Consider the following 24477-nt stretch of genomic DNA (forward strand, 5'->3'; position numbering starts at 1 on the left):
CCGACTCCGGAGGATTCTTGGAGTCAATCAGAATAATACCAATGCCGCCGGTACAGGTAATAAAAGGCCACGACTCCTGAGCATTCGAAGGGAGATTCTAGGGCCTTCCTCTAGTTCCAAGCGAGGTATTCAAATGTCACTGGATGAACAAATCGAGATCATTCAAGGGGGACTTCCAGAGCCTTCCTCGAGTTCTGGATCACTACGACCCACTTTAGGGCAGTCATGGCCTTTAGCCTCAGGTCCAGGACAGCCATTGCGCAATTTTGAAGTTGAGTCGGGATTCATCCACCAAGCATCACCTAGAAGTGTTAGTATAGATTGCAGACCTACAGGAGAAACTTTATTCGACGTGGAACCTTCTGAGCCTTTACAACGGTCACGGAGGAAATCGGATTCGATATCGGCGCAAACATGTGCAGACAGAAGCTCGTGTGTGCACTGGGGCCCAAAGTAAAGCCCCGGTCTTGGGTAGCAGATCTTCATCGTGCTCTCCTCCGTAATGCAGTCGAGGGCGTCTGCGCGTTTGATCGGCCCTACGTTCGCCCTCGACGCCCTTCGTCGCTGTCGGGCGAGTCTAAGCAACCTTCTTGTGGGCGTCGGGTGCTACTACTTCTCCCTACTATTGGTTCTCCCATTACTAGCTTTTCTCTTCGCCGTTCCATGTTAGTTTAGGTAGGCCTTATTGATTCGTGATATTGAATAGATACTCCTGTCTTTCGTACAGAACTATAGTTGTTCGCAGGCCATTTGGCACGTTCTGTAGTGATTCTCACCGGCAGTCATAACTTAGGGACACACTGAGCCCTCGTCACTCAAGGCTCCCTTCATCTAGCGTAGGACAAGGTCTACGCATTGGTAGACTATATGTCGTGGTTATCGTTCCCCTTGCTAGTACGCAAAGAAAGTCCACTATATAGTCAGATTCACGCTCCATATCCCTACCAATTCTAATCTCATGTAGTATACCTCCGCAACATTGTCCATTCAATAGACGATATACATGTAGCCACTACTAGTACTACTTCATTCAATACTATGAATGACTTATCCTGATTCTGCAAGTGCTAGCAGAAAATCCCAACAACAACTAATAACAATTCCACCTTCTCTATCGGCATGGGTTCATATTACTCGCTTTCACGCCCCGAAAAGGACGCTCATACCCATCAGACACATGCATAATATGTCCAATCTACCCTGCCCCATACCGTGTAAATGAGATGCGAACCGTCGAGATCAGCGATATCAGTCTCAAGCGTAGTCTTCTGTTGCGTTTGGATAGACACTTCTTTCTATAGACTTAGGCCTAAGAGTGAAGATCTTTGATACATGTTGCGTTGATAAGAGACTGGTTAGTACATACATGAAAGGCTGACACAATAGTATTAGTCGAGGGAGGTTATTTTGAAGAAAAGAAAGGGGAATAGCTAAGTAAATAATACTAGGACTCACTTATGGTGTGCGTAGAGATCTGTTGTGGTATATCTGGGATATTAATGTATGGTACCTTGTGTGGACTCATATGCTAGCGTGGTTGATTTACTTCCCTCCCATCTTTTCGATATTATTGTAGTATTAGCTAATAACAACGAATGATATGATCTGGAATGTGTATACAGTAAGTATATATCAGTAAAAACTTTAATCTATCGAGATCATAAAGCTTTGGAAAAGGGTATCTATGTAACTCTTAACTCTATACCTTATCTGTATTCGCAATGACCCGAACGATCTATCTAAAGTACACGCTACACGCCCCGTCATACATTGCCCACGGAGGATTTCCGATCTGAAGGTTGTAATCCGCGCTGGGAGTGAGTGCCCTCCGCACTATCAACCGGATTCAAATCCCAATGGACCTCGCTCACGACTTGAATTCCCTCCGCATCGGGATGACAATGGTTGCCCGATTTTCTTCCGTCATTGTTAGTGGAGCAGTTGCCGGTTACGCTGGCTGAGTAGCTGTGACTGCCGAAACAGAAGGGGTTTGTGGTGTTATAGGCGGATAGGCGGGGCTTGTCGTATTGACTACGGTCCTGGGAGTGGAAATGGCGGGGGCAGATGTGGACTATGATGGGGCGAAGGGGAGGGAGACATGCGCAGATGATAGCGATGCTGCTTTCGATGAAGGACCAGTTTGCGGCGGCGGCGTTGTACTCTACAGGAATGTGTTAGATTAGGGGAGAAAAGCTAGGGAACGGATGGGGGGAAGTACTTGTTCGATCAGTGCTCTCGATCATCCGGACCAATGCTGTTAGACGGACTATGCTTACGGCACAACCGCTAAGACGGAACGATGTTAGCTTTGGTGGATATTGTAGGGGATGTTGAACGTACAATGTGCCCAAGGCAAAGACCAGGATCAGGGCAATCTTCTGCCTTCTGGGTAGCTGGAGCTTGGCTAGGAGTGGCATGGGTAAGGTGACTATGATGATATCGGAGGTGATTTGAAGGGCAGCATTAAGGCCCCAGAGAACTTTCCGAGGAATACACTTGTGCGGAATGGACGGATCCCAAGCACTGCGGACAGGAATACACATGAAGAAGGAGCCGAAAACCATCCATAGTCCGCTGATAATGACAGATATCAAAACGACGACGAGAACGATCTGATAGGCTCTCAGTGGGAAAAGGCGTAGGTACAAGAGGACCATAGAGGTCTTCGTCAAGTTGAGGCTCAGATTATATAACGGGATGCTGGCCCATAATGCCTGGTTTAGACATGTTAGACATGAATATGCAAGGTGATCACACAGCACAGCTACCTTAAGTTGAGCGTCTAGTGTCTCTTGGCTGAGTGTATCCATCCTTTGCCCCAATCCATTGTGGGCCTCTTGAAGTCCGGTGTCAGTACTGCATAGAAAAGGGGAGAAATTGACTGATACCTACCAAGCATAACAAAGACAAAACACCCAATATCTGACAGCTGATACGATTTCAATTAGCCTCGTAGAAGGTCTGTGTTGGCGGGTACAGACATACCAGGGCAAGGGCAATCACCAAATCATCCCAGCCCGGGGTCCGGATGAAATAGAGTCGAATGTACAGACGTAGGGCGACAATCACTACTGATACCGCGAGAAAGGTACTCGCAACGGGCACCACGTACATTCTGATGGTGGTTACAACGGCACGGTTTGACTCTGTAGAAATGCCTTTTTACATTTCCTTCTGGCGAGGCAGGAAAAGAAAGCCTTCCAAGAACTCGTGGCCAAATTGTTGACCCACCTACGAAAGGGGATGCATATCAAATGAAACGAAAAGTAAAAAAAAATTAAAATATAAAAAGAAATAATAGTAGTAGTAGTAATCAATTGCGTCAAGAATCCCATGGTCTACTACCCGATTGGGCAGGACCGGAAACTGCATCCATGGTTCCCTGAGACATGCATGATTCACGCGGCCACTCCCTAAGCAAGTCGCTGACTCGAATTCTATGAGCCTCGGCATGGGCCCTCGGGAGTAAATCTAAATTGCTTTCTATATAGGATGCATTCTTGAAGCATGCAAGTAACACGATCCAACACAATCCAACGGGGGAATACAAAATTGCCATCACAGGGGTGAGGTACTGAGAAAAATATACATTGTAGTCGTCTGTAATATACTATCTTTTTTTAGCTTCATCATGACTGCAGCCCGAAAGGCTGCACGCTAGAATTTATGTTTGACTTGAAAATCATTGAACCTGCAAGATACTCAAAGTCTAGCCTTGAGGTTGGACTTCAACCTCCGCTCAACGGCGGCCATGTACTCGCGGGTGGTGACCCACGCCTCACGATCCTTACGACCGCAAGCGAGAGCCAGGTCCTTGGTCATGATGCCCTCATCGTTCACAACTTCGATACAGGCACGCTCCAACTCCTCGGCGAAGGAAACCACGTCGGGAGTCTCGTCGAGCTGTCCGCGCTGAACCAGACCACGGGTCCAGGCGAAGATAGAAGCAATAGGGTTGGTCGAGGTCTCACGGCCCTTCTGGTGCTCACGGTAGTGGCGGGTCACTGTACCGTGGGCAGCCTCGGACTCGAAGGCTTCACCGCTGGGAGTGGTCAGAGTAGAGGTCATCAGTCCCAGAGAGCCGAAGCCCTGGGCAACGATATCCGACTGAACATCGCCATCATAGTCTAATTTTTATCCTCCGTTAGTACGCCGTCCTTATTCAACGGTGCGATTCGCGAGAAGCCACTTACTTTTGAGAGCCATGACGAAGCCGCCGTCGCTCTTGATCATCTGAGCGACCATATCATCGATCAGACGGTGCTCGTACCAAATGTTCTTGGCATCGAAGTCCTTCTTGTAGGTGGTCTCGTAGAGCTCCTGGAAGATATCCTTGAAGCGACCATCGTACCTCTTCAGGATGGTGTTCTTGGTGCTCATGTAAAGAGGCAGACCCTTGAGCAATGCCATCTTGAAACTGGCGTGAGCAAAGCCTTCGATGGACTCATCGGTGTTGTACTGAGTCTGGGTAACACCACCGCCCTGGAAGTCGTAGACCTTGACGGTCTCGGGCTCGCCTCCGACGGGGGTGTAGACCAGCTCAAGCTTGCCAGGACCGGGAATCACACGGTCAGTGGCACGGTACTGGTCGCCGAATGCGTGACGACCAATGATGATAGGCTTGGTCCATCCGGGTACGAGACGAGGGATGCGGGGGATGACGATGGGTTCACGGAAGACAGTTCCGCCGCTGCGAGAGGTGTTAGTGATCATGCACCAAAGCAAACGTAGCCTAGATTTGCCACTACGTACAGGATGTTTCTGATGGTTCCGTTGGGGGAAAGCCACACTAGAAGAAGTCGAGGTTAACGAGCATATACGATACGATTGTCCAGCCTAGTACGTACTCTTCTTTAACTTGAACTCCTCCACACGGGCCTCATCGGGAGTGATGGTGGCACACTTGACACCGACACCATACTTCTTGATGGCCTCAGCGGCCTCAACGGTGACCTGGTCATCGGTCTGGTCACGGTATTCGAGGCCCTGCGAAGGCGTTAGATCCACGAAAAGCCTCTGCGAGATCTCAAAACATACCAGATCGTAGTACTTAAGATCAATGTCGAGGTAACTGTAGTCGGAAGTTAGCTAGATTGTGCTACCGGAGAGGAGAGTGTGGCTTACGGCAGGATCAACTGTCATGCAAAACAACGTCAGTTTCAGGGTTCGGGGATGAACGGGCCCGCAGTAATGCAAGGCAAGGAACCGCGGTTAACGCACCTTCTCTCTGATCTCCTTCCAGATGATACGAGTCATCTAGGGAAAGCAAAAATAGTCAGCCACATGTGAAATGGAAAAAAGCATAGACGGTTTGTGGTTGGCCGAGGGCTCGTGATCCTCGGATGATTGGCGCTGCGCGGCCAGGGAACATGGACAGGTCTCGCCGTGTTTCCCCGCGTTTGCGCAAGGTCACGACGAAAATGAAATGGAGGGTATCGAGGCATATAAGAAAGCACCGCCCAGACAGATCTAGAATGTCGAAACCTACCTCATCTCCATCCAGTTCCACAACTGGGTTCTTAACCTTGATCTTGGTACCTTCGGTCGCCATGGTGCGGGCTTGTGTCCAGTGCAGAGGAGTCCGGCGGGGGGGAACAATACGAGGGAGCTGAGACGAAGCGAAAGTCCTCTGAGAGCGAGTGGTAGTGGCGGTTGAGAAAGAGGAAGAAATAATGGAAGAAGAAGAACGGGAGATCGAGCGATAAGCGGAGGAAGAGAGAGGGGCAGTCAGAGGGGATGCGACACTGCGGCGAACCGACGCGGAATGGAGCCGAAGAGGATTCATCATTTTGGTCAGGCCTGATGCATTGGACACCCAAATGGATTAGCCATCGGTAATCACGACTTCCAGGTATTCCTGCCTACCGGTTCAGGTCTGGGGTACACAGGCGATTAACGTATACCCGAGGGAATCGCTTGAAGCTTTCGGCTGGAAGGAGAGAGTGGGCGGTGGAGTCGGAAGCTCCCGTCACGCCGGAGAAGCTTGCAAGATGGATTAGAATAACTGGGACTTACGGGGGAGATCGGAGCTCCGGAAAATATGTTGTGGAACGTTGATTAGTCGTGAGTATCCAAAGTTATGGGGAGAGGAGAGAAAAGGGGGAAAAGAGTACAAGAGTGAATTTACGAAGAGGAGAAAAAAGATGCCAAACCCAGAAGCCTTTATCCCCCGGAGCCTTTGACTCAATTGTTTTGGTCGCAACTTCCTTTTCCGCCCACCGTGAAGACAACTCCGCCGAAGCCGGCCTGGAGATTTCCCATTGCTCCCCGTAAAGAATGTGTTGCATCCTCGGCCTCAGGAATGAATATACTCCATACTCCGTACTACCCTCACAGAACTACTACTACCTTCCGCCAGACCCATCGCCACGAGAGAAACTACAGTATTTTTGCTACCATATTTTGCTTCTACCCGTGATTTATGCTTCACTAGGTTCTTTTCCTTTTTCTTTTTCTAATTTTCCACATGCCATTTAAAACTTTTACCCGCTCGTCCTCATTGATGGGCATGGATCACTACTCCATAAGGCGCAAATAGCCTACATTAACCGCCGTTTCCCGCGGTAACGGATCAACAATCTCCGCCGGGATCGAGCTGCACCGAAGTCGCCTTTCTGCGAGGAAACTAGCGATATACGGAAACACCCCTCCAATCCCATTGACCCGCTAATTTTACAATAGAACAAAAAAAAAAAAATTAACAATGATTGTTTATCTCCATTCACTCGTAACTAGGGCTGGAGATAGTCCAGTGATCTTGTGTAACAGTTTTATCTCATCAAATCCTTTCCCCTTTTAACTTGTTGAAAAGCACCTAGTCCTGTCCCTGAGGTCGGTGTATCATCATGCTTGTAGATGTTGAATTGAGCCAAAGACTCCCGTCTTCTCTTAACCACGCAGTGCAAACAATATATATCGGATTAATGTAAAAAGAGTTGAGATCCGCTAAACAGGGGAGAGTAACATGTCTATCAAACATGAGCCTCTACATCGGGAGTGGAGTCCTAAGATCGATCCAGTCGACCACATGGCTCATCTAAAACAAACCGTCTATTTCCCCGGTCTCGGTGTCAATATCGACGTTTAAGTAACCCGGGGCGGTCGGCAAACCAGGAATGGTTTGAATATCGGCAGCAAGGGCGTACCTGCATTCGAGTTAGTGCACACGTTATATGATCAAGGTCCATAGGGACTGTCCTACAGATATCCAGCACCCACGGCCAGTCGAACATCCCGGATAGGGACTGTGAACCCGGTTGGGGCGCCCTTCAATGCCGGATCGTGACTGAGCGAGTACTGAGTCTTCGCAATACAGATCGGGAGATGACCAAATCCTTGAGCTGTGTAGGTGTCGACCTTCTTCTGCGCGAGTTCGCTGAACTCGACCTTCTCCGCGCCGTACATAGCCTTGCCGATGCGCTCGATGCGCTCCTGGATGCTCCCTTCCAGTTCATACAAGAGCTTGAATTCTTTCGGTTTGGAGCTAGCTGCCAGGACACCCTTGGCCAAGTCCACAGCTCCAGCTCCACCCTCGGCCCAATGGTTAGCGGCAATCGCGTCTTCGGCTCCAGCGGCAATGGCTTCTTCCCGAATGACATTGATTTCCGCTTCAGTATCCGTTTCCATGCGGTTGATGGCTACCACCACGGGTACTCCATACTGACGGGCATTCTCGATATGCTTCTTCAGGTTGATGCAACCCTTGCGTAGAATATCGACGTTCTCGGTACGGTAAACTTCGTTCAATGGAGCTCCGGGGCTAATCTCCGGACCGCCACCATGGACCTTCAGAGCACGAACGGTGGCCACGATGACCACAGTGTCTGGAGACAAACCGGAAGAACGGCACTTGATGTTGAAGAACCGCTCGCCACCCATGGTGAAGTCGAACCCAGCCTCCGTCACAACAAAACCAGTCTTGGCATCATGGTCCTCATCGGGCTCCGTGCCGGCGAGTTTCAGGGCCAACTTATCCGCAATTACGGAGCTAGCCCCGATACTAATATTGGCAAATGGGCCAGCGTGCACCAAAACCGGAGTTCCCTCCAAGCTTTGCATGAGGTTAGGCTTGATAGCGTCCTTCATAAGTGCAGCAAGGGCACCACCCGCGCCGATGTCATCACAGGTGACTGGTTCACCACTCTTCGACGTGGCAACAACCATCCTTCCCAACCTCTCACGCATGTCCTCCAGGCTATTGCTCAGTGCAAGGATAGCCATACACTCACTAGCGACGGAGATATCGAAGCCCGTTTCACGGGTCAGACCCTTCTCAGTAGGCGCCTGTCCGACAGTGATGCCACGAAGATGTCTATCGTTAACATCTAAGACACGGCGCCAGGTAATGGTCTTTGGGTCGATATCAAGGCGCGCAAACCGACGGATTTCCTCGTCGGTCAGTTCGTCTGGGTTGGTCTTGGTAATACCCAACTTATTCAATCTCTTGAACATGATGGGCTGGAACTCGCGCTTGCCTTTCTTGGCAGGGACCAATCGCTTATAGAGGGCGGCATCCTTCTGAGTTGCTTCATGGAACATACGAGTTTCGATGGCGGCGGCAAGAAGATTGTTCGCAGCAGTGATCGCATGGATATCACCAGTCAAATGCAAATTGAACTCATCCATAGGGATGACCTGACTGTATCCACCACCGGCAGCCCCACCCTTGATACCGAATGTAGGACCCTGGCTTGGCTGGCGGACATTGGCAAACACAATGCGATTCAAGTGCGCACCAATGGCCTGGGTAAGTCCCAAAGTAGTCGTCGACTTACCCTCGCCAAGCGGAGTTGGAGTAATACCACACACCAAGATATATCTTCCATTACGGCGGTGAGCCAAGCGATCAAGGGTATCGAGACTCACTTTAGCTTTTGTATGACCGAAAGGCTCGAGCTCATTGGGCGCAATGCCGATTTCCGAAGCGATTTGTGTAATTGCCTTAGGATACTGTGCGCGAGAGATGGCGATATCTGAAGGCACCGGGCGGACCAACTTGAGCGGCAATGGGGTGATGTGTCTATCCTTCTGCTTCTCGAAGTAAGCCTTAGCAGAGTTAACCACATTCCGCATCAGCATGGCCACCGTCATGGGGCCAACGCCACCAGGAACGGGAGTTATTTGAGAAACCACCTGAGCGGCGGACTCAAACTCAACGTCACCAACGAGTCGCTCGCCAGACTTCTTTGAAGGATCCGGCTTATAGTTGATACCAACGTCAATGACAACAGCACCAGGCTTCAGCCAATCGCCCTTAACATATTCCGCTTTGCCAACGGCGGCAACAAGAATGTCTGCCGACTTGACAATGCTCTCAACATCAGGGGTTTTGCGATGGCACAGGGTCACAGTTGCATCCGCTTTGTTCAGCAGGTAGCTAACAGGACTTCCGACAATGTCACTCCGGCCAAGCACCACTGCCTTCTTACCCGCTGGGTCGACTCCGCTTACTCGCAGGAGCTCCATCACGGCCTGTGGTGTGCAAGGAACAAAGAGGGGGTTGCCACCTCTCTTAGCCAATTCACCGATATTGACCGCTCCAAACCCGTCAACATCCTTTTCGTCTGCCACCGCAGAAGTAACGGTATGTTCGGACATGTGTTGTGGAAGGGGTAATTGGACGAGAATGCCGTGCACGGCGGGGTCATTGTTGGCCTTGGTGATTTCCTGAAGGAGCTCGGATTCAATGGTAGACTCCGGGAAATTGATGATTTTGCAGATGATGCCCGCCTAGATGGAAATAAATTGGTCAGTCAGACAAGAAGTACTACCCCAGCAAAAGCGGCTGGAGCCTACCTCTTCGGCAGCCCTCAACTTCATGCGCACATATGTGCCTTGGGACAGGATTAGTTAACATTCCGCAGTCTAGGTGCGCTAGACAAAGAACTCACTCGAATCCGATCTACTGCCCACTATAACAATATATGGTCAGCAATTCTAAATGGTTCAGTGTGGGGTGATGAGACACTAAGAGGCGCACCTTGGAAGATAACCAAATTGGGCTTGAATCTGGGGTTAGACTCCTGGATCTGCTGGATCTCATTCTTCAGACCCGCCCGAATATTCTTGGCGATCTGCGTGCCATCGATCTTAGTAGCAGCCATGGTGGTTCCGGTGCTGGAAAATGAACGGCGGAAGGAGGAGAGTGTCGAAGTAAATTCCTTATAACTTGTGGGGTTGTTCTGGAGCGCCCGTAGAATGCAATGACTAAGTGCGCCAACCCCGCGCGCGGCGGAGTATCCTCGTAGGTTGAGGAGAAAGGAGGGTGAGATTCGGGGAAAGGAAAGGGGGAGGCGTGAGGAGGAGGAATGCAAGTGACGAGAGTTGAGAAGGAAACATTTTGTTTCGAGGCCGCGGTGGTGGTAATGGTAGTAAGGGCAGCGGGGTAGTGCCGCCGAACGGGCGGGGGAGCTAAATGGCATTGATTTGCGCTGATGGGGGACTTGACTGGCCTTAACCAGCTGCAAACCCTCGGGAAACGTAGGGAGTCGAATTGGAGATAGGGAAAAAATAATAACACAAAATAATAGAAAACCACGGGATTACCTAACCGCGATGAACAACCAAGTGTTCAAGATGATATACGATTTCAGGGATTAAACAGCCCAATTAGCAAAACCCTGCAGGTCCCCAAATGTCCAATCTATTCATTTCAGGGATCCTATTCCCAATACCTTCATCACGCAGATCCCTGGTTACGCCTGTCATGAAGTTGGGCTCTGAACCATAATCCTCCATCAAGCCAAACTATACCCGGTACGGACATAAGCAGCTAGTCAAAGTTAGGGCTGAACGCAGTCATGTGAGATTATTACCATACCGGATTATCTATCCACCGTTACGGCAAGCTTTCAGCACAGGAACAGTCTCGAACAGGAAAGTCTTGGCGCGCGAGCCCGAACTGTGCGATGAAATTCACTAGTCTTGACATCGCCGACGAAGAGAGCCGCCAGCACCCCGCCAGCAGTTCCGCCTCAGAGACGATACAGTCAGTCACAGGTTCCATCTGTGATCGAGTACCTTTGTTTTTCGTCACTTTCCCGAAATTCATAGCTTGGTCGGCCCAACATGAGACCTATTTTGCTTTCGGGCCATGTGCGTTTTACCTTTCAACGATCCGAAGATTCTTTTTTCACGATAATGAAGAAAAAACGGGATAGGTCACTGACAGATACTTTGCGCATAGGAACGGTCCCTCAACCAGATCAAATTCAACCGCGATGGTGACCTTCTGTTTTCCGTAGCGAAGGATAAGATTGTGTGCGCTTGGTGGTCGGCTAACGGCGAGAGACTCGGTACCTATAACGGACATCAGGGTGCTATCTGGACAGTCGACGTGAGCCCCAACACCCAGCTTCTTGCCACTGGGTCGGCAGACAACACCGTGCGACTATGGAACGTGAAGACGGGCGAGTGTGTTAAGGTGTGGGATTTCCCTACGGCCGTCAAGCGGGTCGAATTCACTCCGGATGGAAGCAGACTTTTGGCCGTCACGGAGAAGCGTATGGGCTTTTTGGGTACTATCGCCGTGCTTGATATCAACTATGGAGAGGACTTGACATCTCAGGCTGAGGAGCCCAGCTTGAAGATTACCTGCACGGAGAGCAAAGCAACGGTTGCGGGTTGGAGTTACTTGGGCAAGTACATCATTGCTGGTCACGAGGACGGTAGCGTCAGCCAGTACGATGCGAAGGTGCGGAAATCTCGATCAAGGGAATAGGAGGCTCTGCTAATATACCGTTACTACAGACCGGTGAGCAGTTGGAGAACGTTCAGGCCCACGAGTTCGACCACCAGATCAACGACATCCAATTCTCCGCAGACCGCACATATTTCATCACCGCTTCCAAAGATAAGTCCTCCAAGGTGTGTCACTTTCCTAGGAGAACGGGCAGCGCAACAGCATACTAACTTAGATCTAGCTTATCTCCAGCCGTAACCTCGCCATTATGAAGACCTATGTTGCCGACACTCCCCTTAACAGCGCCACAATTACACCTAAGAAGGAATACGTGATCCTGGGAGGTGGTCAAGCTGCTATGGATGTCACCACAACGTCTGCTCGCCAGGGTAAATTCGAGGCCCGTTTCTACCACAAGGTTTTCGAAGACGAGATTGGCCGTGTCCGTGGCCACTTCGGCCCTCTTAACACTGTTGCCGTTCACCCCTCCGGTTCCGCCTACGCCTCTGGTGGTGAGGACGGTTACGTCCGTGTCCACCACTTCGACAAGCCCTACTTCGATTTCATGTACGAAGTGGAGCGGGAGCAGCTGCGCAAATAAAGTGATTGGCGTTTAAAGAACTTTTTTTTTCCTAATTACGCATGTGTCATGAGGCAAAGTCATTTTTCACCAAACGAAAAGCGTAGAATGAGGCAAAAGCAGGCACGGCGGGACGAGAAGTTCTCGGGGCGATTTAGGGCATAAATTCTCATTTCATTGATTCCATGATACAGTCGGAGTTGGTACCATTTCCCTTTTTCTGGTCGCTTTCTGTGTCCTCATTAAAGAAACCCAGTATTTACTTCTTACAATTTTTGCTTCCCAAGCTCATACTTCGTCATAAATATATCTCTTCGTTGGCAAACTGCTGGGTAGCATTCTATCTCACATATATATAAACTGAAACACCCCGACTCGCACCGCAAAAGCATAACGATTTATTCAGACGGGACGTTTATATAAGAGAAAAAGGAAATTCATCTCAATGCCAGGCCAGCGCTCTTCCGACCAGCAGAAAGTAATGGGGATCTCATCGCACAATAAAATGCATTAACGTGAAAACCGAAAAGGGACATCCAGGGACATCGTGAAGAGAAAAGAAGAAAAGGATTTCATGAAAAGATATCCTATCCCATCAAGGAAAAAGCCGCGGGCTCACCCCCGGTCAATTTACTTTTTCTTGGGGAATTTCTCCTTTCCGATGTCTGCACCTCTCAGCTTAACGTTGAGCACACGCTCCATAGCACTAAGGACCTTCTGGTCAGGGGTGGCGGTACCCTTCTCGAAGTCCTGAACGACAGTGACGGTGGTGTTGCACTTGGTGGCGAGTTCCTTCTGGGTCATCTTGTAGCCCTCCTCGGCACGGCGCCTCTTGATAGCATCTCCAACTTGCACCCCCACAGTCTTGGGCTTGATGATATCGTCACTGCGATCGACCTTTGTCAAGTGTTGGCCTTCGGGGGCACCAGAACGTCCAGCCTACGATTGAGAGTCAGCATGGTGGCCAAGAACACAAAGAGCGGGAAATTCGCGGGCAGTTAAAAAAAAAATTTGGATAGAATACTTACAGTGTTACCAGTGGCATATTTTTTCTCCGTTCCAATGACCAATCCCTGACGCTGAGCGGCATTTAGAGCGCTCTTGCCCTTGACGACGGTCTCACGAGGAGCGGCACCCGCACGGTGCTTGGTTCCAATGCGGGTAACAGAATCCCAGTCGCTCATTTTGGAAGGTGTTTAGAAGGACGTTTAAGAGAGGAAGTGGTGGAGTTGGTTGTTGGGAGACTGGGAGAGTGGCGAAGGCGGTAATATTTGGATCGCGTGAGGTTGTGGCTAAAAAGAAGGAATATCGCAGGCGCGCCGAATTTATATCAATGACACAGAAGCTTCTCGAGCCACCATGGCGGAGTCAGAGGGGAGGTTATGCCCTAGTCCTATTTCGGACTCCTATTCGGGACAAGCCCCACTGACATCATTCGCTCATTCGCTCTTTTTTTGTACTGTGTATGGCCTGTTTGTACTCCAGCCTTTTTGCCACGATTATCAAAGCTTAAAAGTTTAGTTACAACGTCCTCCATATTACACGGAGAATAGATACAAATTTAGAACTGTTCAGGGAGAAAGATCTATGTCCATTGAAGAAAAAAAAAGAAATGTATTTTTTAAACTCCTTGAAAACGCCGCCTTAAGAAGTTGGACACATTCTGTTTGATAAGACTTTCGCGCCCATTCAAAAGCTGTCATTCCGCTCAACATCCTTTCGTGGATATCGGTTCCAGCTCCAGAGGTTAGTAGAAGTTTCGTGACCTGAGTATATTTGTTTCGAGCTGCATAAGGGCGGTGCACCCATCCTTTGTTTGCAGATTGACGTGAGCTCCTTCGGAGAGTAAATATTTTACCATTTCGATATGGTTTTCTGATACTGCACACACCGCAGCGGTAACTCCCTCGTTGTTGCTTAAGTTGATTTTAGCACCATGGTCCAAAAGTATCTGGGCTACAGCAACATGATTCCCGGCTGTAGCAAATAAGAAAGGCGTTTGTCCGCCGTTACTCCGAGCATTCACATTCGCACCCCTGCGTAGAAGCAGAGAAACCAAGTCTCCCACATGGCTGGCGGTCATCAATGGTGTTTCTCTCAACTGCGCTCCTTCCATCAACACCAACGTAACTCCTTGGCTGTTTTTGAATTTACCAGTGCACATTCACGGATCAATGGGGCCAAACTCTCTTCCGACAGTTCTTGCATGTCGAGGTCCACCCCGTGTTGGCGTAATAAAGCAATCGCCGATCCATATCCTCCTTTAGCGGCCCATGAGAGGATGTTGTAGATGAACCCTGGGCACTGTCGGTCATATTCGGCCCATCTCACGATAAGCCAGTTGAGAAGTGCATGGTGGCCATTTTGACACACCCAATCCAGTGCTAGATGGCCCTCTATTCGATGTAACTCGTAACCAAGAAATGCTTCTTCGCCCTTTGTCAACCACTGAAGGACTGCCTGCTCACCCATCCTTCCCTGATCCTCATCATTGTTTGCCTTAGCTGCTGTTACTGAGTTTTCATTGATGCCCAGTGACTCGAGTGTTTGTTGAATGGTGCCTCGATCGCTATGTCTCTGTGCAGTGTGCCACATAATCCATCCAAGCTGAAGGGAAAACGCATTCCAATTTTCCGGTCTTTTATTTGCGTCCATCCAGCCTGCTGGACGGTTATTCCTGAGGTTTTTGATAAACCTTGTTCTTGGATCAGTCTCTATGGCGCGGTATGCGTAATTGCATCCTTCTGTTTGCACATCCGGATCGGTATCTAACATTGCCCGACGGCAAAGGTAACCGAGCGCAAACATAGAATGATCGAATTCGGCTCCCTCACTCCGCTCACAGAGCCACCATAGAACCCCAAATGCCTCCCTCCAGCTTCCGCTGGCTATAAGCTCTTCTAGGCGAGCCCTAACGACGCTTGAATTTCCAGAAAGTCTTGGTAAAAGATCTCTATGTTTCAAAACGGGTACTATACACAACAGTGCATCTTCTCTAGAGCCCAAGTTGCTTGATTCGAAACAGCTCACAAGGTCATCGAGACGACTGTTATGCGCAACGTACCCGTTCTGGGAACAGGGGAGTATGGTAGTGTCACCACCAAGCTCCGTCACGCCGCCCACGACACTCTTTATAAATTGAACGTAAATATCCTGAGCAGCCATGGTTTCTAGGCGGTTATCAGTCTTCACAACCAGGATCTCTTTCTCCTCGAGATATTCATCTGCATAATAACCGAACATGCGTTGAGGTAGACAGATCATCTTGGAGGAAACCATCCTTGCTTCCTTCTGGCGGAAAATCCATTTATGAAAGTAAAGATCAGTGTCTTCTTCTTTGGCCTCGGACTCGCTTAGGCCAGCAAGTCTACCAAGTCCGCCTTGCAGCCAATCTGGATTAGAAGTCAGTAGGGACCACGTCCATAGCCCCAATACCGCCTCCAGCTCGTTTTCCTGAACTCGCCACTGCGGTGTATCGTCTGTTCTTTCAAGGTTGATTGCGTAGCTTTCAATGTTTGGAGCAATGAATTTATGATGAGACTGGCACACGAATTCAAGGTCAAAGCTGTCCACGTCTTTTGACACATGCTGCCAAGTTGATATCAAGTCCATCGTCGCCTCAATCGCTCGTGCCAAATTGTGAGCAACCTGTCTGATAGGCAGATCACTCCACGCCACGCGTTGAATGCCATCAGCTTCGGCAGTAAGTTTCGCGAGCTGAGCCCTCGTTTGAATAAGCCTGGTTCCCAGCCTGGTGACATGACCCGAGTTCCCAGACGCAACTGATAAGAGGCTGGGCTGGTAAGACGACGATCCCCTTACCATGCCAGAAACCAAACTGAACGATTTAACATCCTCGAGATGAAATGCGAAGCAGTCTAGCTCCTGGTGCTTGTGAGAGGTAAGCTGCTGTTCTTGTTTGGAGAGACGATTCTCTTCTGAACTGATTCGTTTGGTGCGAAGGCATGTTCGAACAATAGCCATCATGAGCGTGGACCCCATCTGTGCTAGGGTCACAGATGAATGGAGTCCTCGAAGACCAACGAACTGGGCCACAAATCCTGCCAATGTAATTGATACGGTGATGGAGAGTAGATTCCATTTGCCCTCAAGTGCGTCGCCCCGTACCGACTTGATATATATAAGATCCTCGGTCGGCTGAGAACCAGGTCCCTCGTTGACGCCGAGAAAAGAGCTGAATAATTGGTCTCCAATGTTCTGCCCCCCGGGCTGCAGCCAGTAAATCTTGCTAGGCTTGACAGGGTGGAAATAGAATTCCCTCGACGAGCGCTCAACAATGAAGGCACAGAGGAACATCCCAGTACAGAGCGAAACAGTCCCAATCAGAAAAAGTGGCAATGCATAGTCCTTCACCGGCTGTCCGTCCTTTTTAAACTCGTCTGGAAAGATAAGCACAGTTACTGCAGAATACGCAAGCACCCCTGAAAATACCGTCAGCCATCTCCGTCTTTCCACAGTACCAGGTAACCAGGGTGGAACTATCGTCCAGAAACCTACCTATCTGCAATACAAAGCCCAACACAGCAGCACAGTATAACCAACCCTGGCTCCTCCTCGCAGTACCCTTATTCAGGGACAGATTCGGTATATCAAGCTCCGGCAACGAGTAGTCCTTCTCGTGAAAATTCCAGGTTCCATCCCTCGCGGTCCAGGCGCCCTGCTGCAGAGCATCACGCAGAGTCCCGGTCTTCCAGCTATCCTCTTTGCTTACCGGGTCTTTGTCTTTCCACGCCACTACCTCAAGTAGTCGGGGCCTTCCGAAAACTCGGGAAATGCCACCATTGTTGAATAACTCCGCTGTGGTCTCCGAAACACACGACAATAGCTCATGTTCTGCCTCCCCAGGATCCTCCTGGGCTCTCCCGATGAATGCTCGAAGGGAGGAGTTTCCGCAGACTCGGATGGCAGAGACCGTGGCCGTTAGGATCCCCAGTGGAGCTAGAGCAAAGATAAAGGTATCTAGAAGGCTAACCGACTCCGAAAGGAACTGTGTTGTAAGCCGTCCCCCAAAGAGAGAGATCAACGGTGCCTGGTGGACGCGGTCTTAGCATTAAACTCATATAATACGTATTGAGGCAGGGGGGGGAGCAACTTACCAAGTCTGTAGCAAGATTGTCCGAAAATTCATCCCAACCACTAGCCTTTACAGTAGACGATATGAAACATATAACATATATCAGATAGTGAAGCATGGCGAAGGACCCGGTATATATAACATATGAAGAGATCCAAGATTGAGCAAAGTTTTAAAACCGAAGCATCATACCTGTACAATGTTGGGTTTGAATTCTACGCGCTCTTATATACATACTTACTTACATAGAAACCGTGATCCCGGCTGGCCACATCAGCCTTGCAGATCGCGTAATCGTACCTTGACGTTGATATGTGCTGAAACTCACCATAGCATAGTAGTGGCGCTTCGTTGATTGTATAAACCCAATACTTGCTCGAGTAATGTATTGTTATAGCCTTACGCCAGCTTGCTGGGTCTAGTTTTTCTAATTATGTGACCATACATGATCGCCGGCGCTTAAACGTCCAACGCGGGCGCATAGGAATTAGAGAGATTCTCTTAGTGGGGGGAGAGTGGTTTCAAATAGAAAACTCAAAAGACCCGTGAAAAAGGAAAAGTCAGAGTGGCATGGAGGTTAAGAAGTTGTGTCTGGAGTTCAAACCAGGCATTGTTTTTGTTTCCTTTTGTGGCTGACTCGACATCAATATCTTCCCACTAATTATCTCTTAATATCCTCTAACCGGGAGCCCATAGATCATAGCGTGGAAAGTTGTATTCTGATAATACTATTAACGTAGTGGCTATGGATCATGTTATAAGTAATCCGTAACACACGCTTCCCAATGAATCGCCAACAGGCCAACCGCAAGAGGCTCCCGAGGAGCAAAAGAAAGAACACCACCAACGCCATTTCCGGGGACGAAAAAGAAGGGACCAGAGGAGCAAAACCGGAATCAATCCGCACGATATTCAACTCTAGGCTCCTCATAAAATCAGGGGTTTGGTAGAGACTAATACACTAGAAGATGCTATTCACAATGTTGGAGCCAACCGTAGCACCAGCACCGAAGATAGCTAAACACACGACAGTCAGTACTCACAGATGTGTCATGGAATATGTGGATATCAGGAAACATTAACACCACAGAAGCTCACAAAGTAGACCTTGTAGGAGCATATTTTATCTGGGAAAACGTACCAGCATTGCCCAGCTTCTTGCCAAACTTCTTGCCATGCTCCTCAAACTTTCCTTTCTTCTCGTCGGGATTTTCCCCGGAGCCACTCTGACTGACTTCGAGGGGCATGTTTCCGTAACTCGAAGGAGGAGCTGGCGCTGCCTTATTTTCAATCACGTTGACATAACTACGAGGGAAGATACCCTCCAAATTAGTCCGCTCATTACGACCACGCCACCCTGTAGGTAAATATTAGCCAAAGTGCCAGTTGTTTCAAATGGCATCGGGTTCCCTACAATCGGCGTTCATATGCTCTAACACTTGAACGCGGTCATGTGGCTGCAGGGCCAGATCACCGGGATCCGTAGGGGTATAAGCGTAGAGCGCAGAGGCGACGGACAGCACTGGAGGAGTTTGGGGATACGCAGGAGGTGGGGGAGTTGGATAATGCTGCGGGGCCGGTTGGTGATAGGCGGCTTTCTCGTTCAACGAGGTATTGGCGAATTGTTGAATTGGGGGAGAGTACGGGGCTGGAGAAGGCTGAGTTGGGGCCGGGGCTGCAACAGGGGGTTGATGCCGCTGAACAGATGGCTGCGATGGGGGTACAGAGGAGACTGAGCGTTCCGTATTCTCCGTGGGTAGTTGGGACAGAATCGAGGACAGTTGTTGCGGAGTAATGACCGACGCATCTGCAAGGAATTCGAGCTCCTGGAATAGTAGAATTAGCGATCTATCACAGGATAGTATAGATGAGAATAAACCACGGAGGCTATTCCGTAACAAGGATGTTATACCAATCGGACAGTCCGCAGCGACCGGTTGGTGATGGCGGTCTTGAAGTCGCCCTGGGACGCCATGGCTGAGAGAAAGAAGAGAGTGACCGGGACCGGAAAAAGAGAGATGTGTAGTCTGTTAGGGACAAGCGGAAAGGGGTTTTTTCTCTTAAAAAAAAAGATGGATGAGTAAAAAATAAATTTAAAATAAAAAGGAAGGATGGGTTCAACAATCAACTAATGTGAATGAATGGATGGAATAATGCGGATAATGTTCCTGTCGGATCGGTCGGGGCAACCGATGAAATTGCCTATAAATGTCTCTGCCTACCCTTGCCAAGCAATCATTGAAACATCCCCTTCGTTACATCCACTAAATAAGGGATTACCATATTCCTCTGACAACTTTTGAAGAACTTTAAACCATATCTACAATCTCGGGCTTCCGGTTTAGCATTGTTGACAAGCCAGGCGTGTTGATTTGAAGAAGCCTTCCTCACCTCCACCGTCTTCCAAGGTCGACTCTCTAAACAATACGTCCGATCTAAGTATAAATATGGGCCACTGAGAACTAGTTTCTGGGCATAATGGAGTTGCTCATATATTTGCTCATATATTTGCTCACACAAACATTTTGTTTCACCTGATCTCCTCTTCTCTTTCACGGCTATTCAAAAACCTGAACAGCGACAGGATATATGTCTTTTTCTCTACTCGATTGGCGAGGCTGGTGATCACACTCTTCCCAGGTCACGTAGGTATCATCTCAATTAACTACCCTATCATTCTGGTCATTCTTTATTACGTTGACTGGACTTAATGCACAACGTTTCCGACCCGAACAGAAGTCCACCTAGCACTTACTCTATTTAAATGGGTGTATTTGTCAACAAAAGGAGGCAACATTCTTAAGGAGAGGGCAATTTCATCTAGCGTCCGAGGTGATTACCCATCCGCTCACTACGCATGGTCTTGCATGATTGCGGATTTTCTAGACTAGAGTCTTCGCGTAGCAAAGCCCTCCTTCGTTTTTCATGTACGAGGTATATCAAGAATTTGTTGTGGTTTGCAACTCGACTTATCTCGAATACTACCAAGGACACAACTCCAGGCGGTGCCAAGTAAGGTCAGGAATGATTTCCATAGCCCTACCCCACCCTCTTTATCCCCCGCAGGACTCTCCTCTGATTCGACTCGAGCCTTGACATCCAAGGCTACTGGCTGGACCATTAAGAATCATGCAATGATGGGAGAGTCATATTTTATTGGCCGGATGGCGTCCATCAAAGGTTGAAATTCCAAATGATCGGCTATGCGTTGCTGCAGGTTGTATCACAGACCACTCTCTCTAAGCGCCGGCTTCCATCCTCTAGATCAATCAGATCGCACGTATGGAATATCCTCAGCGCTTACAGAAACCAGTGGCTTCCCATGCATGATACTGGCTCTGCCACTTGACGGACTATGGAAGGTATATTTACAGCGAAGGAGCTGCTTCGGAGGACTGTTCTTTTCTCACGTATCTATCTATCTTTCTCACTTGAAAGTTCCCGTTGTACACATTGAGCTCCAGACAACTTAAGTATTCGAACCGCTTCCACAACCGTACTCGGCATTTATTCTTCTCTTGCAAAGTAACAGCATAGGAAGAAAGGTTCCTTCTGTAGCAAAGCACACATACAACTAAAGATCCAAAAGGGAAAAATGGCGACTCCTTATTTCCCTCCGCCACCAGGTCAAGAACCTCAATTTCCTCGTGAGCAAGCTCAGCCTTTGCTATTATCCAGATCGCCCCTTGCGGCCTTTTGGTTTTCTTTTGCAATTGATGCTAACGGTTTCCATGGCCCCAGACCCTCAAAAATCCGCAAGTACGGTATTACCTTTGTATATAGATACAAGCCCGTCTCACCCATGATATAGCTTTCCAGGTGAACCCCGCAAGAGTCTCCGATGTCTCAGCACCAGATTTCGATTTTCCTCCTCCGCAAAGGCAACAAACAGTGCCATCAATAACTCCTCCCCCGAACGATGTCAATTTCGCATCGTTTGCTGCAAATGGCAATTTCAACAATCCCTATGCGGTGCAACCTCCCCAATCATCAACGCCTCCCTCGATCCCAGCAGATTTGCAATCACAACCCACTCAGGCCCTGTCCGCTACTAACCAGGATGAGGTTGGAACATTCAACGGGGGAAGTTACAGAATCAGCCACCGGGACACTAATTCGGTCCTAACAATGCAGTTGGCCATGGGATGCCCAATAGAAGCAAAGCCCGGTAGGCTCCATGTCCATCTATATCTCGGGACGCAGCTTTGTATACTAACCAGTCACTTAGGTGTGATGGTTGCAATGTCCGGAAAGATCTCACTCAGAGGAAGCGCCAAGTTCAGCATGATGAAAATGCTCGCCGGGTCAATGACCTTCTCCACATATACCGGCCCTGGAGAGATCCTGCTTGCTCCACCAACGCTGGGAGATATCATTGTTCTCCGCCTCAGCGGCTCAGAGTCATGGAAGGTTGGCAAGGATGGATTCCTGGCTGCGACCAGTGGAGTCGTGAAGGACTACAAAGCTCAAGGACTGACCAAGGCCGTCTTTTCGGGTGAGGGTTTTATTATCTATCATATGTCTGGAATCGGCCTTGTGTGGCTTCAGAGTTTCGGTGCGATCATCAGGAAAGATGTGAGGCTTCTATCCCCACTAATCAACCGTCTCGGTCTTCACCTGAGCGAGGGCTTTTCTAATGAACTCAATGCAGATCCCCGAGGGCGAGACCTACCTCGTCGACAATGGCTATCTTGTCGCCTGGAACTGCAAGTACACTATGACGCGGGCTGCCTCCGGAGGCATGTTCTCGACTTATAGCTCCGCCGAAGGTCTTGCGTGTAAATTCGAGGGCCCCGGCACTGTCTACCTACAGACGAGGAACGCTAGTGCCTTTGCGGCGCATCTCAGTACTAAATAGTAATAGGGCTCTGTTGATCTGGCCATGGATACTCCAAAGAGCTGGGTTTTTTGTTTGACTATCTTGCACATACTTTCCTTTGTGTTTCAACTCTTTTTTTTTTCTTTTTTTTTTATATATATATCCCCCTTTATCTCAAATTGGCCGCTGTGTTGTTTATGAGCGTGTTTTCAGGTCTTGCAATACAACCATTCTTTCCGTCTCGAATATTGCATCTGTATTTCTGGGTAGGCGATGCATGTGCCTGTTTTGTCATTGTGCCTACTTTGAATTGAGGGCTACTGGCTGGGCCTATTAAAAAACTAAGTACTAGTATACAAAAGGCATCCGTACCAGCACAGTTTCCTAATACATACAATTTACGTTCAACCGTCAAGTTAAGGGAACAGATTATACCCAAAGAAAGTCATACCAATCCATGTGCCTATCATGCCATGCCATATTGTCTTCACTTCGTCTCTTCTTAGTTACTTTTGAGTTCCTTTTTCCGTAAAGCACTACTCTCAACGTCATCGTCATCATCCACAAAGGAGAGAGAAAAAAGAAATCTTTATACGAAAGGGGGAAAGAAAATCATAAATCGCCAAAAGATAGTCGCAAGGAAATACAACCACCGCCACCATGGCTCCCCCAAAGACACCACATCACATTTAACCCTGTCTCTTTCTGCGGCCGACTTGGCCACGGAAACCGGTCTTGATAGCGGCGACGGAACGACGAGATCCGCACGAGTTGCAGGTGACGAAGTACAGACGGTTCTCACCCTTGTTGAGTTCGGTGTCGGGACTGCGGCAGGTCTTGCAGGTGACGTATTCGACTAATGATATGTTAGAGAGGTATCATACAGATGATGAATGGAGGAAGAACATACCGATATATCTTCTGAGGACGTTCTCAAGCTGCTTCTGTTGGAAACGACCCTTAATGACCAGACGACGACTGCCGTCAACACTGCCACTGGTACCCAATTCTGCGAACAAGAACTGCATGACGTGGTCGTCGGAACGCTTCATACGCTTGCAGATATCGGCGATGTTGGCGAAGATAGTACGACGGTTACCTTCACGCAGACACTGGGGAGGAGGAATCTTATACGACTTGGCGCCGCTAGACAAAAGATCGGGATGATGGCTCTGAATGAGGGAGAAGAATCGGGAGACAAGCAGCGAGTAGGGGATGGCTTGCGTAGCGTCGTGGGCCCAGATACCAGTTCCGGCCTCGAGATCACCCTCAGGGACCTCCTCTGTTTCCTCGGGACCCTTCTCTGTCGCACCAGCTTCGGCAAGCTTAGCCTCGAAATCGCCAGCGTCGACCTTCTTGGTCTTCTTCTTCTTCTTTTTCAAAGCGGTGGGGTCGAATTCGCTGTCAGCTGCTGGAGAAGCTTCGTCGCCTTCGTCGGCCTCTGCATCCTTGGGCTTCTTTGTCTTCTTCTTCTTCGAAAGTCCCTTGAACAGTTCGGTAACTTCGTCGACTGACTTGTCTGCGGGGGCTATTTCTTTAATTAGACAACCGGACATAGATCCCTCACGAAATGCAGTGAACAATACATAGACAGAACTCGGGTGATCATACCTTCATTCTCGGTGGGCTTCTCCACCTGAGGCACCTCTGTGACTTCACCGTTTGTATCCATGATGACAGAGCCCTCACTGAATGCGACTGACTTGCGTTGTTTTTGAGGAGCTTGTTCAATCTGTTCGGCCCCGCCAGATAACGTTAGCGGACAAGGGGTTCTGGAATCAAATATTTCCAGACGTCAAATAAAGGCAGATAGTTAATTTTCGCAATGCAGTACAGCACCACGGTCGCAAACTAAAGCGGAGTGGCAAGGTAATGGGTTTGGGCTAGAGAAGATTGAAAGGTGCAGAAAATGTGGGAGGACGATCGGTAAGGGAAAACCGCGTGTGACGTACAGTTGTATCCGCCATGTTGGGCTAGAGCGCAGGCAAGGGTTCACACTCCACCAGGAAACACCAAATAATCCACTTCTGGCTGTGATAATGAAGCTCTTGAGTAAGACGACGAGGTCGCTATGAACTTTCCGCTGAGAACCGTATCTGCGACGAGTCTGATGGCGAATCTGTTATCGCGGGTCGTGTTCACGTGATCCCATGAGTCAAACAATTTTGGTAAGCGTGTAATTTTACAGCCAATACGGTACGAGTCGGCACGTGAGAGGACCTTCCCCTGGATTACATCAGACGACCTTGACTATCAACTTCCCAACTCCAATCAATCAACAGAATCTCAAGGGACACTACTTG

At 49.1% G+C, this 24477-nt stretch overlaps 9 protein-coding genes across 9 annotated transcripts; 2 read left to right on the top strand and 7 right to left on the bottom strand.

Moving 5' to 3' along the window:
- Positions 1 to 1642: 1642 nt before the first annotated feature.
- On the bottom strand, positions 1643 to 3322 carry BDW43DRAFT_288864 (uncharacterized protein). The gene is made up of 3 exons (XM_032043336.1): positions 2341 to 3322; positions 2219 to 2286; positions 1643 to 2161 (listed from the first exon to the last, which is right to left on the bottom strand). The coding sequence occupies exons 1-3, from the start codon at positions 2808 to 2810 to the stop codon at positions 1764 to 1766; spliced, it is 936 nt and encodes a 311-aa protein (XP_031896017.1). The 5' UTR covers positions 2811 to 3322; the 3' UTR covers positions 1643 to 1763.
- Positions 3323 to 3702: 380 nt separating this feature from the next.
- Positions 3703 to 5551, bottom strand: BDW43DRAFT_315165 (NADP-dependent isocitrate dehydrogenase; the record flags this gene model as incomplete). Its single annotated transcript, XM_032047999.1, has 8 exons — positions 3703 to 4127; positions 4194 to 4690; positions 4753 to 4789; positions 4848 to 4986; positions 5038 to 5071; positions 5125 to 5135; positions 5221 to 5256; positions 5489 to 5551. The coding sequence occupies 8 exons, from the start codon at positions 5549 to 5551 to the stop codon at positions 3703 to 3705; spliced, it is 1242 nt and encodes a 413-aa protein (XP_031896018.1).
- Positions 5552 to 7036: 1485 nt separating this feature from the next.
- On the bottom strand, positions 7037 to 10103 carry BDW43DRAFT_315166 (C-1-tetrahydrofolate synthase; the record flags this gene model as incomplete). The annotated part of the gene is made up of 5 exons (XM_032048000.1): positions 7037 to 7145; positions 7202 to 9729; positions 9796 to 9833; positions 9891 to 9911; positions 9980 to 10103. 5 exons carry the CDS (start codon positions 10101 to 10103, stop codon positions 7037 to 7039), a joined length of 2820 nt encoding a protein of 939 aa, XP_031896019.1.
- Positions 10104 to 10744: 641 nt separating this feature from the next.
- Positions 10745 to 12363, top strand: tif34 (translation initiation factor eIF3 subunit i). The gene is made up of 4 exons (XM_032039049.1): positions 10745 to 11094; positions 11186 to 11692; positions 11749 to 11865; positions 11922 to 12363. Exons 1-4 carry the CDS (start codon positions 11068 to 11070, stop codon positions 12279 to 12281), a joined length of 1011 nt encoding a protein of 336 aa, XP_031896020.1. The 5' UTR covers positions 10745 to 11067; the 3' UTR covers positions 12282 to 12363.
- A 364-nt stretch (positions 12364 to 12727) lies between these two features.
- Positions 12728 to 13444, bottom strand: mbf1 (multiprotein-bridging factor 1; the record flags this gene model as incomplete). Its single annotated transcript, XM_032049533.1, has 2 exons — positions 12728 to 13199; positions 13289 to 13444. The coding sequence occupies 2 exons, from the start codon at positions 13442 to 13444 to the stop codon at positions 12891 to 12893; spliced, it is 465 nt and encodes a 154-aa protein (XP_031896021.1). The 3' UTR covers positions 12728 to 12890.
- Positions 13445 to 13831: 387 nt separating this feature from the next.
- Positions 13832 to 17485, bottom strand: BDW43DRAFT_322365 (ankyrin repeat domain-containing protein; the record flags this gene model as incomplete). Its single annotated transcript, XM_032049534.1, has 5 exons — positions 17378 to 17485; positions 16779 to 17310; positions 14415 to 16702; positions 14089 to 14361; positions 13832 to 14026 (listed from the first exon to the last, which is right to left on the bottom strand). Exons 1-5 carry the CDS (start codon positions 17471 to 17473, stop codon positions 13832 to 13834), a joined length of 3384 nt encoding a protein of 1127 aa, XP_031896022.1. The 5' UTR covers positions 17474 to 17485.
- A 273-nt stretch (positions 17486 to 17758) lies between these two features.
- On the bottom strand, positions 17759 to 19514 carry BDW43DRAFT_288898 (SH3 domain-containing protein). The gene is made up of 4 exons (XM_032043337.1): positions 19268 to 19514; positions 18770 to 19181; positions 18497 to 18712; positions 17759 to 18372 (listed from the first exon to the last, which is right to left on the bottom strand). The coding sequence occupies exons 1-4, from the start codon at positions 19328 to 19330 to the stop codon at positions 18317 to 18319; spliced, it is 747 nt and encodes a 248-aa protein (XP_031896023.1). The 5' UTR covers positions 19331 to 19514; the 3' UTR covers positions 17759 to 18316.
- Positions 19515 to 20675: 1161 nt separating this feature from the next.
- Positions 20676 to 22633, top strand: BDW43DRAFT_194350 (AIM24 family protein). The gene is made up of 6 exons (XM_032039050.1): positions 20676 to 20717; positions 20794 to 20981; positions 21097 to 21114; positions 21167 to 21523; positions 21584 to 21930; positions 22007 to 22633. The coding sequence occupies exons 2-6, from the start codon at positions 20951 to 20953 to the stop codon at positions 22211 to 22213; spliced, it is 960 nt and encodes a 319-aa protein (XP_031896024.1). The 5' UTR covers positions 20676 to 20717; positions 20794 to 20950; the 3' UTR covers positions 22214 to 22633.
- BDW43DRAFT_288907 (translation initiation factor eIF2 subunit beta) lies at positions 22287 to 24335 on the bottom strand. Its single transcript, XM_032043338.1, has 4 exons — positions 24127 to 24335; positions 23786 to 23906; positions 23085 to 23702; positions 22287 to 23030 (listed from the first exon to the last, which is right to left on the bottom strand). Exons 1-4 carry the CDS (start codon positions 24139 to 24141, stop codon positions 22864 to 22866), a joined length of 921 nt encoding a protein of 306 aa, XP_031896025.1. The 5' UTR covers positions 24142 to 24335; the 3' UTR covers positions 22287 to 22863.
- Between the last annotated feature and the right edge of the window lie 142 nt (positions 24336 to 24477).

The sequence above is a fragment of the Aspergillus alliaceus genome (assembly GCF_009176365.1).
Source record: "Aspergillus alliaceus strain CBS 536.65 unplaced genomic scaffold BDW43scaffold_55, whole genome shotgun sequence".
Taxonomy (NCBI): domain Eukaryota; kingdom Fungi; phylum Ascomycota; class Eurotiomycetes; order Eurotiales; family Aspergillaceae; genus Aspergillus; species Aspergillus alliaceus.

Coding starts and splice junctions, on each gene's coding strand:
- tif34 (XM_032039049.1), top strand. CDS start 11,068: ATGAGACCTATTTTGCTTTCGGGCCAT. Junction 11,693..11,748: donor TCAGCCAGTACGATGCGAAG/GTGCGGAAATCT, acceptor CCGTTACTACAG/ACCGGTGAGCAGTTGGAGAA. Junction 11,866..11,921: donor CCAAAGATAAGTCCTCCAAG/GTGTGTCACTTT, acceptor ACTTAGATCTAG/CTTATCTCCAGCCGTAACCT.
- BDW43DRAFT_288907 (XM_032043338.1), bottom strand. Junction 23,703..23,785: donor GAAGCCCACCGAGAATGAAG/GTATGATCACCC, acceptor TTAAAGAAATAG/CCCCCGCAGACAAGTCAGTC. Junction 23,031..23,084: donor CGTCCTCAGAAGATATATCG/GTATGTTCTTCC, acceptor ACATATCATTAG/TCGAATACGTCACCTGCAAG.
- BDW43DRAFT_288898 (XM_032043337.1), bottom strand. CDS start 19,330: ATGGCGTCCCAGGGCGACTTCAAGACCGCCATCACCAACCGGTCGCTG. Junction 19,182..19,267: donor CGCTGCGGACTGTCCGATTG/GTATAACATCCT, acceptor CTACTATTCCAG/GAGCTCGAATTCCTTGCAGA. Junction 18,373..18,496: donor CAAGAAGCTGGGCAATGCTG/GTACGTTTTCCC, acceptor TCGTGTGTTTAG/CTATCTTCGGTGCTGGTGCT.
- BDW43DRAFT_288864 (XM_032043336.1), bottom strand. CDS start 2,810: ATGGATACACTCAGCCAAGAGACACTAGACGCTCAACTTAAGGTAGCT. Junction 2,287..2,340: donor GTCTTTGCCTTGGGCACATT/GTACGTTCAACA, acceptor GTTCCGTCTTAG/CGGTTGTGCCGTAAGCATAG. Junction 2,162..2,218: donor CGAGAGCACTGATCGAACAA/GTACTTCCCCCC, acceptor ACATTCCTGTAG/AGTACAACGCCGCCGCCGCA.
- BDW43DRAFT_194350 (XM_032039050.1), top strand. CDS start 20,951: ATGGCGACTCCTTATTTCCCTCCGCCACCAG. Junction 21,524..21,583: donor CCCAATAGAAGCAAAGCCCG/GTAGGCTCCATG, acceptor CCAGTCACTTAG/GTGTGATGGTTGCAATGTCC. Junction 21,931..22,006: donor GTGCGATCATCAGGAAAGAT/GTGAGGCTTCTA, acceptor AACTCAATGCAG/ATCCCCGAGGGCGAGACCTA.